At 41.8% G+C, this 12,161-nt stretch overlaps 1 protein-coding gene across 2 annotated transcripts; it reads right to left on the minus strand.

The window, feature by feature from the left end:
• Positions 1 to 916: 916 nt before the first annotated feature.
• NUP43 (nucleoporin 43) lies at positions 917 to 12,155 on the minus strand. Of its 2 annotated transcripts, XM_077350200.1 has the most exons (8): positions 12,001 to 12,155; positions 10,544 to 10,666; positions 10,256 to 10,333; positions 9,118 to 9,286; positions 8,010 to 8,145; positions 5,523 to 5,674; positions 2,538 to 2,660; positions 917 to 1,767 (listed from the first exon to the last, which is right to left on the minus strand). In XM_077350200.1, the coding sequence occupies exons 1-8, from the start codon at positions 12,118 to 12,120 to the stop codon at positions 1,553 to 1,555; spliced, it is 1,116 nt and encodes a 371-aa protein (XP_077206315.1). In that variant the 5' UTR covers positions 12,121 to 12,155; the 3' UTR covers positions 917 to 1,552. The 2 variants fall into 2 exon arrangements, with proteins under 2 accessions (XP_077206315.1, XP_077206324.1); XM_077350209.1 differs by lacking the exons at positions 917 to 1,767; positions 2,538 to 2,660 and adding an exon at positions 2,667 to 4,353.
• Positions 12,156 to 12,161: the final 6 nt, after the last annotated feature.

Genomic DNA, 12,161 nt, shown 5'->3' on the forward strand with positions numbered 1-12,161 from the left:
TATGAGCCACACAGTTCAGTTGACAAATATGAAAAAGCAACACAGTGTGCCTTCACTAGGAAAGCAAAAACACAGAAATTACTGCAAGGAAGATCAGTTGTGTTGGCAGTCTGGTATGCTCCCTCTCACAAATTCTGAAGTAGCTAACATGGGATACCCCTGAAGTACACAGGAAGGAACTAAGGGAATACAGACTTTGTATTTTCTACCTTTCAATTTCTAGGCAAAGCAATTGACAATACTGGGTTAGAATCCTTTGTAGAGGAAGAAATGTTTACTGAAGAAATAGAAACAGGCATCCTAATTGCTTTAGCAGTACACTACAGGGAGTGCAGACTGAGAGGGCAGTCTTATGGCTCTTGGGGTGCGCCCAGTGAGCCCATACAGTATTGTGTTACACAGGCACTGAATCCAAGCTGAACTACTGTTCCAGAAATAGCACTGCTCCACTAGACTAGCAATTGCAGGGACAGCGAGTGGGTAGCATGTAGACCCTTGTGTTTCTGGACACAAGTCTTCAATCACTTGGGCTAATATAATGTATTAAAATAAAATAAACCACTTTAGTTTATTATCAGAATTATATTCTGTCCTTTGAAGGTTCTGGGCTGATCATATCATTTAAAACATACAATTTAATTTGTAAGCATTAGAAATTTTAAAATTTCTAGTTTTCTAAAGAATTAAAATACAGAACTCCATTTTGCAAGGCCTGTGAAACTGCTGAAGGTCCCACAGAGCCCTGATCTCTTTGGGCACTGTGTTCTACCTGACTGGGGCCAAAGCTACAAAAGCCTGCCCTCATTGCGGTCAGTGAAATTTCTACCCACTTGCTGTCCCTGTTTGTGGACCCTTATGTGTCTGCACAAAATTCTTCAAGCACTTGGGCTAATATAATTTAACAAGATAAAACAACTAATTTTTAATGATACTTTAATAAAAACAATTTGTAAAAATCCTGAAACTCACTTTACAAAATATTTTACCTTCGGCAAACTTAAGCATAAAGAAGGTCAAGGAAATGGTGTCTAATGGTGCCAGTGCAAATGGGATCCATCGTACATTAGCAGTCTTATGAAGCTGCTCTTAAATAAATTTCACAATTTGTTCTTAACAAATAATAACTTTAGACAGTAGATTATTGCTCTTCTTCCTAATAATACTTATAATTTTTTTGAATAATATAGGGTATGGTGAAAACAGGCTATATTACTGTATACCAAAAAAATTTTCAGGAAATTTCCAGGCACAGAAATGTGAAAGGTATAAGTTTTCCCACGCTTTCATTTCGTTCTCCAGTGACTGAAGGATTGTTAATGTGGTTGATCGGTTTTGTATTTGTGACCATTATATAAGTTGCTGGAAACACAGCAACCTCTTTTGCACAATAATGAAATTTCTTTATGACAGTTGACATGTGTGCACACTTCAAGATTGAATTGTATTTCATCTCATTCCAAGTCACGTTTCTACAATTAATAATGGCTGTGGCTAAAGTACTGTAGAGCTCAGATCTAAATCACTAACCAAATTCTGTTTAGTGAAATAAAAATCATGCAAAGAGGTTTTTTTTCACATAAATAGATTCTGCATCAGTTCCATATACAAGACATGATCTTAAAACATCTAAACTATTAATAGATAGTGTTGGACTTGAAATTAAGTTGGTAGTTTCTATGCGGTCTTTAGCAGGATCATTGCTTAGCCATGGGGTCATTATTGACTGGTTCACTGGATTGTGAGACAGAAATGTACTGCTTCTCCCTCCTGTAATCAAAGCAAATCAAGGAAAGTCAAGTTTGATCTTTAGAATCAAGAAATTGCATATTGTTCTGCATATTAAATCAGTAAGGTTGCAAAACGTTTGACATCATCATCCCCCACATTATATGCTATACATACAGAAGGTTTTACTTTCTTACCTCGTGGTTCAAAACTAAATGGGCACAGCAGCACTGTGGAGAAAGTTGTCGTGCTTGGGGCACTAAATGTTCTACGTTTAATTCTGGAGAAATGGTCATAAGAACTTGAAGATGGAATTCCCTTTTATTACTGAATTGCTGAATATGATCTGGTCTGTTGCTTTACTGATATAATGAATATATCACAAATTTTGGAGGAGCAGTGGCTGATACATATTATTTATCATATTTTGGCATGAAAAACTCTGACAAGATTTATCCATTGCTTTCTATTAAACTCTGGTGTTTTTCTATGTTATTTTAAAAAACAGAATGAGGATTTTCTTAGATGATGTCTAGAAAGGTGTACAGAAAAAGATGACCGTTTGAAGTGTAATGCCAATGTATCACGTTCTATAATTATTCTTGTTGTTACTATCTAGTATTTCAGAGTTGTTTCTGTGGTGATTTGCCAGAAGGAAGAAAAATATAATTGATAGATAATTAACAATGCAGTGTACATGATTAGAATATTTAAACAACAATTGCTTAATATGAAAAATAAGCTGCTTGGCATTAAGGAGCTGAAATACAGCATGTCTAGTCCTTCAGGATAGTACAAAACTTGAATTTTACCTGTATGCAGCAGAGATTTTTTCCCAGAAACAGTGATTGATGCATCCCAATGCCACAAAGAGCCATCTTCTGAACAAGTGAACAGATGGTCAGGACTGGAAGGATGGAAGTGTACTTCCCACACTGAATGAGCAAACATGAATATTTATTGCACAGAAAATAAGTCTACATATAAGCACATTGTACAGAATGCAAACACAGAACACTATTATAATTGGCTGTTATTAATACAACATGAGGTGGCCAAATATCTTGGCCAAATACTTTGGCCACCTCATGAGAAGGAAGGACTCCCTGGAGAAGAGCCTAATGCTGGGAGCGATTGAGGGCAAAAGAAGAAGGGGACGACAGAGAATGAGGTGGCTGGATGGAGTCACTGAAGCAGTCGGTGCAAACTTAAATGGACTTAGAGGAATGGTAGAGGACAGAAAGGCCTGGAGGATCATTGTCCATGGGGTCGCGATGGGTCGGACACGACTTCACAACTAACAACAATACAACATGCCAGGAGCTGAAGGTAAACCCAAAGAAAGAATAAAAGTTTGATTCTTTAAAAAATGTGATTATAGTTCTACATTATAAAAGGTTTTGTAACTCATGGAATACAGTGGATTTGAAAAAAGTTATTACTCATGGAATACAATGCATGGCAAAAAGTTACTTTATTATTTTGGTAACCATTGACTAATAAAAGATGTCTAATGGATAACCTTGAGAGAGCTTAAGAAGTTTTTTTAAGTGTAATTTCTTCTTCACAGTTGAAATTTTATTTGTTTTTATTCTCCCATTTGCCCAGTAATGTAGCCTGATGTTGGGGGGGGTGGGGGAGTATGGTTGTTGTTTTCTCTCTGCTTGATGAAATCTAGCAAAAAAAGTACCAGGGGGGCGTGGGGAATTCATTCCACTTTTGAACTGCTCTTACCATTCCAAAATGTCTCTTAACAATTGAACTCTACCATCCAACTTGTCTCTAACTTTAATTCATTACAGTCACTCTTGTGCTCTAGAACAGCAGAAAATAATCCTTCAATCTTGTACCACAAAAATGCAAAACACTTCAACAGATATTCAAACCCAATCCAGTTTTCAATGCATAAATGTAATTATTGCACAACAACAAGAAATGAAGAGTACACGGCAAACAAAACTCTTGTAATACAAGTATCACTTGTGGTACTTTGACAAGGGCAAGATTATGCCACATCCCCTTTGTGCTGGAGAGTTAAGGACATATGGCAGCTTGCAGCAAAGGGTGAACACAGCTAATCTGATGGAAAGACACAAGCCTACAGCCTCCTAATTTTTCCATCTATGAACTCTTAAACAAGACTAGCCAGCAGCCTGTACCTTTTTCATACTTGTTGCTTATTCCAATTTGGACTAGGGGAACAGCCAAACTACAAAAGTGGCAACAACACCAACAACTATAATTCTTGAAAACATCAAATATCATTGGCCATCTATTTATGGTGTAGAAGAGCACCAAATAGTATGTACTCCACCACAGAAATGCAGTGAAATTTTATCTTAGCAGTTAACAAAGAATCCACTTTGTAAGGTTTGAAGGTGGCACCTATTCGTGGCAGCAAATTCTACCAATCAGATCTACTTTCTCTCTTTACACAGCTCACTTTAGGCCATCCATCCTTCAACATTGTTTTTGGAAGAAGGCAAGTTAGGAACCATTTAGAAGCTATTTATAGCAGAAAGAAATAAAATATGACAGTGAACAAATATAACTGGGGTGAAGAAATGTTAGCAGACTTAATTAAATTTAGCTGGAGTAACTTCATGTTCCAACACTCAGCATTGGTAACTGGAGAGAAAACAAAAGAAGAGGTGATATGCCAGCCATTAAGTACTTAAATGGATATCATATAGACCAGTGCTCCCCAACCACGGGGCCGTGGAGGTCGTGGTACCGGGCCGCAGCAGGGAGGGAGAGGCCAGTGCGCCAGCAGGCACACCTCCCTACCCCCAGTGGCGCGCGTGGCACTGGGAGCGATTGGCTGCCTCCTGGCGCGAGCGCCGTGCTGTGTGGGGGGAGGAGCGGGTGTCGGCGGACCACAAACGTGCAGGTGCAGCAGGTCCATGCCTGCGCGTTTGCGCCCACCAGCATGCCGGCGCCCGCAAATACACAGGCGCGGATTTGCCGCGGCTGCACATTTGCGCCTCCCCCCTTTGCAACACGCTCCCAGTGCAGTGAGCATTTGGGAGAGGTACTCCTGCCTCAGGGGCCTCACGGGGAGGGACCCAATCTTCCTCAACCCAGGGCCCTCAGCTCTTCTGAGTACTCATTGTACCAGGTTGTAGCCAGGACCATGAAAGCCCTAGCCCTGGTTGAGGCCAGGTGCACCTCCCAGGGACCACCAACAGATTCAAACCTGCAGAATGAAGAGCCCTGTGAGAGGCATAAGTAGACAAGCGGTCCCTCACATATGTGGGGCCCAGGCCACAGATGGCCTTAAAGTACCAAAACCTTGATCCTGTAGACAATTGGTAGCCAATGTGGCTGCCTCAGCACCGGGAACCCAACTGGAACCCAAGCAGCTAATAATATCCTTTCCCCCACCTCCACTTTGTTTTCAACAATGTTGTGAGATTATTAGGCTCAGAGAAAATGCCTTGCAAAGGTCACCCAGTGAGGTCCTATGCCTGATTGGAGATTTGAAACTGAGTCTCCCAGGTACTAGTCCAACATGTTAACCACAACACTAGGTTAGTTCTCATATTTAGTTGTAATCCTAAACCTGATCAAGTTTTCCACTCCTCAATGGGACTGAGTAGACTACAAAGTCTCAATGAATGTACAAAGACACAACCTGACCTCTTATTCCCAAGTGGCCCACCCCCGACAGGTGGATGAGAATGAAGCAGGACTCTGCACATGGGAGAAGACGATGTCCTTAATTAAAAGCATGACAACATTAAAAAAGACTCATGAACTACATTAAAAAAGACTCATGAGCTAGTTTCTGTACTTACATTCTGCTGCATGAGCTTTTAGTAATGAAGTTGGCATGTTTCCTTGCCTTACATCCCAAATACTTAACACTCCATCTTGGCCACCTGTAGCTACAATGTGTTGTTGATTTGGATGCCTGTCAACACAGTGCAGTGGAACTCTTTCTCCGGTCCTGTAAAGGGGGAGAAAAACTTGTTTGAAAAAAACACTCTGTTTCTCTGAATAAGTAAGCATTAACACTAATGGGCACCAAGAACACACAACCTGGAGATTTAACATCAATGCAGTTTAGGCCTACTAAGTTGGAAATCAGTTGATTTTAAGAGTATCTTCCAAAATAAGACTGGGCTGACAATACTTTAAAAACAAACAAAAAAAACAGCATCTTCTAGGCATCAATCACTGCCATCACTTCATAGGTTATGGCTATGGAGTACTTAAGTTTACAGTTTGCAAGAACACTTGAGTTATCTGATACTAGATTTAAAGCCCATTGTATATAGGAATACAATGGGCAAGCATGGGTGCAGCTGGCCCCACCGGCCTTGCAGGCTTCCTGGCAGCCCCCTCCACCGCGCCGGCCCTGCCGCCTCCCACCCAAGGGCACAGTTTCGGCGCGGTGAAAGGAGCAGGCTCTGCTCCTTTCGCTGCGCCAAAGCCTCCCCCCCCCAAGTTCCGGGCTTCGGCGCGGCGAAAGGAGCAGGCCCACTGCTTCAAAGTGGCGCTGGCCCTGCTCCTTTCCCGGTGGCGAAGCCTCTTCCCCCGGCCCCCTCACCTCCCAGTCCGGGACGGGCCAAGGGGCCAATCGGGAGCCGCGCACTACTCCGATTGGCCCCTTGGCCCTGGACTGACACTCGGAGGGGCCAATCAGGAGCTGTGAAGCGGCTCCCGATTGGCCCCTTCGAGTTTTTATCCTGGACTCTCCCTGTCCCTTTCTCCTCCCACAATGCCCTTACTGCATTATTCTTACCACTCCGGCGAAGCAGTTTACAAATGGTGGGGAAGTTCTTTAAAACAGCCAGTAAGTTCACAACAATTACCAATCTATTTCAGCCCTCAATCCTTGCCCAACCAGCCATAAATAAATAAATAAATAAATAAATAAATTGATTATTTTTATTTATTTAGATATCTATACCGCCTATTTCTTTACAGCTCTGGGCAGTTTACATTGAACATTATGCAGCTTACATGAAACATGTAACATCAACAGCTTTCCAATAAGGTATCAAAAATTACTAAACCACATTTATAATATATATATAAATAACAATTAACAGTAACATTCAGTCATGGAGGGGCGTCTGGGGACCCAGTAGGTGTTCTAAGTTGGTCTGCCTCAACCGAATGCCTGGTGGAAGAGCTCCCTCTTGCAGGCCCTGCAGAACTGTGAAAGTTCAGGCAGGGCTCTGATCTCCTCAGAGAGCTCATTTCATCAGGTGGGGGTTAGGACTGAGAAGGCTCTGGCCCTTGTTGAGGTCCAATGTCCTTCTCTGGGGCCAGGGATCCGCAGCCAGTTGGAGGTGGCGGAGTGTAAGATTCTTTTGGGGGTATAGGCAGGGAGGCGGACTCTCAGATACACTGGGCCCAAACCGCATATGGCCTTAAAGGTGATTACCAGAACCTTAAACTTGATCTGGAATTCAACTGGGAGCCAGACAAGTTGTTGGATTACTGGCTGGATGTGGGATCTCCATGATGTCTGGTGCATTCTGCACCAGTTGTGTTTTCTGGATCAAGGATAAGGGTAGGCCTGCATAGAGCGAGTTGCAGAAGTCCAGCTTAGAGGTGACCGTCGTGTGGATCACTGTGGCTAGGTGCTCTGGGTCCAGGTAGGGCGCTAGTAGCTTGGCGGAGGTGTTAGAATGCCAGCGGCGCTACCTTCGTGACCTGGGCCTCCATTGTAAGGGAAGCATCCAGGATCATGCCCAGGTTCCTGGCGGAGTGCGTTGGTGAGAGATGCACACCGTCCAGGTTGGGCAGACGCGCTTCCTCCATGGTCCCTTCCTACTCAACCACCTCCGTCTTTGCAGGGTTGAGCTTCAGGCGACTCTCCTTGATCCATTTTGTCACTGGTCCAGACATCTGGCTAAGGGTTCTGGGGGAGAGTCAGGGCGGTCATCCATCAGGAGGAAGAGCTGGGTGTCATCTGCAAATCTGGAATCCTATGCACTGTTACCACAGATTAAGCCCCAATAAATACAACTGAGCTTACTTCTGAGCAGACATGAACAGAATTGCACTGTGATTCACCCCAAAAAGCATCCAGAATAAAACGTTGAGTGTTTCACACAAAACTACCAGAATTTTGTTATCTATAAAATGAACAGTTGAATGTAAATTTCATCCTAACTGTCTCATTTCAAATGCACCAATGTATAATAAATATTCAAAGAGAAAGCTTCTGGAGGATTGAGAACAAGAAAAGAGGAAATCTGTTACAGCTACAGAATTAAGTTGAGCTAAAGTATTAATTAAATGTCATGCTCCAAAAGTCAATTGCTTACAATGAAAATATTTGTGATGGCTCATTTCCTTGCTGTCTGAAATCCCATATTTTGAGTTGACCAATTGAATTAACTGTCAGGATCTCAGTTGTACGAAGACATGTAACAGCATGGAGAGTACTACTGTCAGCATTGTCTGTAAAAAAATCAAATATATACTGAAATTTATTTTATTTTTCGAAGTTCTGAACAATTCATGCTTGAGAAAATATTAGAATAAAAAGCAGATAAATTTCAAACACAATTTTCTGCAAGTGCCGGCTGTGGGTTGCCACAAACTGATTTACTATTTTTTAAATATATATTCTTGATGTAAACCATAGCTGGTGTCAAGTAGCCACCAGTTCCTGCCATGGTTTGCTTGACCAAAGTCCCAGAACACCCTGCATGGACTTGTCCTGAGGTTGTCTTACTCCTCCCCCTGCCTTTCTGGTCCCATACTCCCGGCCATCTGGCTCCCTATTGTGTACTCAGTTGTTTTGGCTGTTTATTCCCACCTGGAGGTGTCAACTGTAAATGGTACTGCCCTTTAATTATAAGACTGTTCTGTGTGAAACTGAATTGTGTGCAAAGGGGGGGGGGCAGAATTTTGCCTCCACAATTGCTTTAAATTTTTCTTTGGCAACACAGAAGGCTTGTGATGCCATTGGTACTCTCCTGAATAAACGACTACGTTTCTGGCCTGAACTTTGAGTTTGTCTTCTTGTGGGAGATTTGCCATGGAACATGACAGCTGGAAGCCTAAGTACAGATGGTTAAAATGCCCAAATTGATGACAATGAATCTTAGTGCGACTTTAATGAGACTACAAGATCAAAGACTAACAGTTATAACGTTTTAAAGTGGTAGCCCAAAGCATGAGATGATAGCGATGCATGTTGTCTCCACTAAGTGTCAACAATATGACATTAATTAAATTTAAATTTAACACATGACTGTGAAATGGTTGTGCCTATTTAGAGAAAAATAAAAAGGCAAAAAGTTAATGATTTCTTTCCTTATTAGCAGTAAGATTCATATTTCAATACTGAAATGTTCTTCAGATTAACAACACATTTTATAATATCAGAACAAGCATTTTGTATGAGTGCAGAAGTCATCTGCCTACCTAATGTGCGAACAGGATTTACATGTTCAGCTGTGAACAAATTTATTTTGCCATCTTCTCCAACAGTAAAAATTTCTGGGCTGTTACAGACGATCCCAGTGCATGATGCACTACTATACGATGGATTATAGTGATGTGCTTTCTCCCATTTCCGGCTTACAGACAGAGTCTATGAAACAAGTAAAAAAGAATCAAAACAAGGATTTATTTAGAAACATCTAGTTGAGTAATTCTAGGATTTTTAAAGTACAAAGTATTAATTTCTGCAAAACAAACAAACAAAACAACAACAAAATCTTGAACCATTCAGAAATCAGATGAACTGTTACACTCAATCTACACCATCTTAAATACAAGTATTTCTAAGCAAACAGTTTACAGATTTGTCTGTTTGGGTTCTCAAAATGTAGCAACGTTTTAGTACTTTGATTCTGCAGTTTAATCCTATACATTTTTGTTCAGAAGTAGCTCTTGGTCTCGGTCATTCATTTAAGTATAAGTGCATAATTACAAGTTTATCTCAATGTTTCCACACACAGTAGACATGTGTTCTGTAAATCTACTCTCAACTTCAGGGTTTCATTATTTACATAGTCAACTAACAGTATCTAACAGTATCTATCTAAGAGAGCCAGTATGCTGTAGTGGTTAGGAGTGTGGACAACTAATCCGGCATGCCGGGTTCGATTCTGCACTCCCCCACATGCAGCCAGCTGGGTGACCTTGGGCTTGCCATGGCACTGATAAAGCTGTTCTGACCGGGCAGTGATATCAGGGCTCTCTCAGCCTCACTCACCTCCCAGGGTGTCTGTTGTGGGGAGAGGAAAGGGAAGGTGACTGTAAGCCGTTTTGAGCCTCCTTCGGGTAGAGAAAAGCGGCATATAAGAACCAACTCTTCTTCTTCTTCTACCTGTTTTTGCAACTCCTTGAGAAATCAGAAAGCTGTTGGGAAGTAATTTCTAGAGAATATGTATAAAGAAGCCTACAGCACTATCCAAGTAAACAGATGGAAAAGAACTGTTCATTCAAAAATACTTTCTTAGCATTCAAGAGTTTTAAGTTTAACCATTCTAGGAACTACAAAAGCCATACAATTATTGACACAATAGTAATAACACCTGAAAATAAATACTGTTACCTCATTATTTTGATGATGCTTGAATATAGTCACAGTTCCAGTGGATGATGCAGCGACAATTCTCTCTTGATCCAGAAACTAAGGAAACACAGATTTCAGGTTTGTTAAAAAATCTCATCTTATTTTCTTAGTTAACTACTAAGTCAGTGGCCACTGTCCCATGTATTTGGGGGGGGGGGTCCCAAACAACAGAACTAAGGAGCTCTTTTTCAACATGAATAACTGAATTTACTTTGCATCATAGTTCATACTTTTCAGACTTAAAAACCATTGTACAGCATTTTTTACCTGCAAATCCATAACATCACCACTATGTTGGATATCACATAGCAGATGTGGTTCTCCATGATATTCTCCACTCAGGCCCAAGCCTTCAAAGTCACCGACTGACCATATAGAAATATTATTTTCCTATAAGAGGACCAAAAAAGAAAAACCCAAACTTTAGTTGAAGATCACCATCTTCTACAGAAAGCTGTTTATAACTTACCAACAGATACTAACCACATTTTCATTTTAAGAAGTCTTTAAAGGTTTCAATATTGTTTTACAGAGCTTACTTACCATCATATTCACAGGGTTCAAAGAATGAAATATTGTCTAAACATCATATAGCTATCAAAAACAATACAAACACAGAACTTCTACTGGCTTGAGTGAGACCCTAAGAAAAACGACAGAGAGAAATCAGCTGAGAATCCCCTCCCCCAGTGAACAGTTTAAGAAGAAGAGTTGGTTCTCAGATGTTGCTTTTCTCTCCCAGAAGGAGTCTCAAAGCGACTTACATTCACCTTCCCTCTCCCCATAACAGACACACTGTGAGGGAGATGAGGCTGAGAGAGCCCTGATATTACTGCTCAGTCAGAACAGCTTTATCAGTGCTATGGCGAGCCCAAGGTCACCCAGCTGGTTGTATGGGGAGGAGGAACAGGGAATCAAACCTGGCTCACCAGATTAAAAGTCAGCTCTTTAAATTTAATTTAACCCTAGAAAAACTGAGACTGATCATTTAACCCACTGGAATGGGGCATAAAAAAAGAGACAGAAATCTGTGATTCCCATTGTAAAAAAGGAGTAGAAGTTAATTTTTTTTAGCCTGTCCAAAAGAATCACAACACACAAGTCTTCTCTAAAATTGTCTAGCCCCTAAATTTAAGACCTTCCTCAAAAGCTCTTTGCCCCCCTCTGCTGAGAAATTGACACTGACCGGAAGCAATGGCCACCCCTCACCCAGGAAAACTCTTCTACACACTTTCAAGCACCAACCTTCTAATTAAGGGATTAATATTTTACTACTGTTCCTACAGTTTGCCTTAGAACAGGTAGATGAGATTCGTTTTACACTATCGAAGTGGGCGATTTTTAAAAAATCGTTAACTCTTTAACAACTGTATGCCGTTTTACGTTACCTACTTTGTGAGCCGAGATATATCTTTTTAAAACATCTACTTGGCAATTTCGCTATCTCGTCCATTTCCAACATGTTAACAGTAGGACAAATGCACAGAACAAAAATATCTGGCTAAAATTTTAAAATACGCTATTTCATGGTAACCCGAACTGCTAAAGAGCAGCCTAAGGAGGAAACGCGGAGGCCGACTGAAGGACCTCCACGAGAAGTGGACGCCGGCGCTGTGCAACAGCCAACGCAAAGATAGCAGCACCGACTGTGCACAGCACGGAACTGGTGGCAGCCAAGGAAGCGCTCGAGGGAGAGAGGAGCGCAACCAGGCTGCCCGATATACCTCGTTGTCCCACGAGCCGGTGGCGAAGACCTCGGGCGGCTGAAGGGCTGTCGCTGGGACCGGCCGCCAGCGGGTCTTGCTGACTTTCTGGGACACGTACTTAGCAACCACGTCCTCCATGCGCAGGCAGGGCGGCAGGCACAGCGACGCTCCCGCCTTCC

This window comes from Paroedura picta, chromosome 1, assembly GCF_049243985.1.
Source record: "Paroedura picta isolate Pp20150507F chromosome 1, Ppicta_v3.0, whole genome shotgun sequence".
NCBI classification, from domain to species: Eukaryota; Metazoa; Chordata; class Lepidosauria; order Squamata; family Gekkonidae; genus Paroedura; species Paroedura picta.

What these genes read in the sequence shown, in the direction of transcription:
- NUP43 (XM_077350200.1), bottom strand. Translation starts at nt 12,120, where the DNA reads ATGGAGGACGTGGTTGCTAAGTACGTGTCCCAGAAAGTCAGCAAGACC. An exon ending in AGCATCATCAAAATAATGAG is followed by an intron (nt 9,287 to 10,255) that starts GTAACAGTATTT and finishes CTTGTTTCATAG; the next exon opens with ACTCTGTCTGTAAGCCGGAA. An exon ending in CCATCACAAATATTTTCATT is followed by an intron (nt 5,675 to 8,009) that starts GTAAGCAATTGA and finishes CCCCCTTTACAG; the next exon opens with GACCGGAGAAAGAGTTCCAC.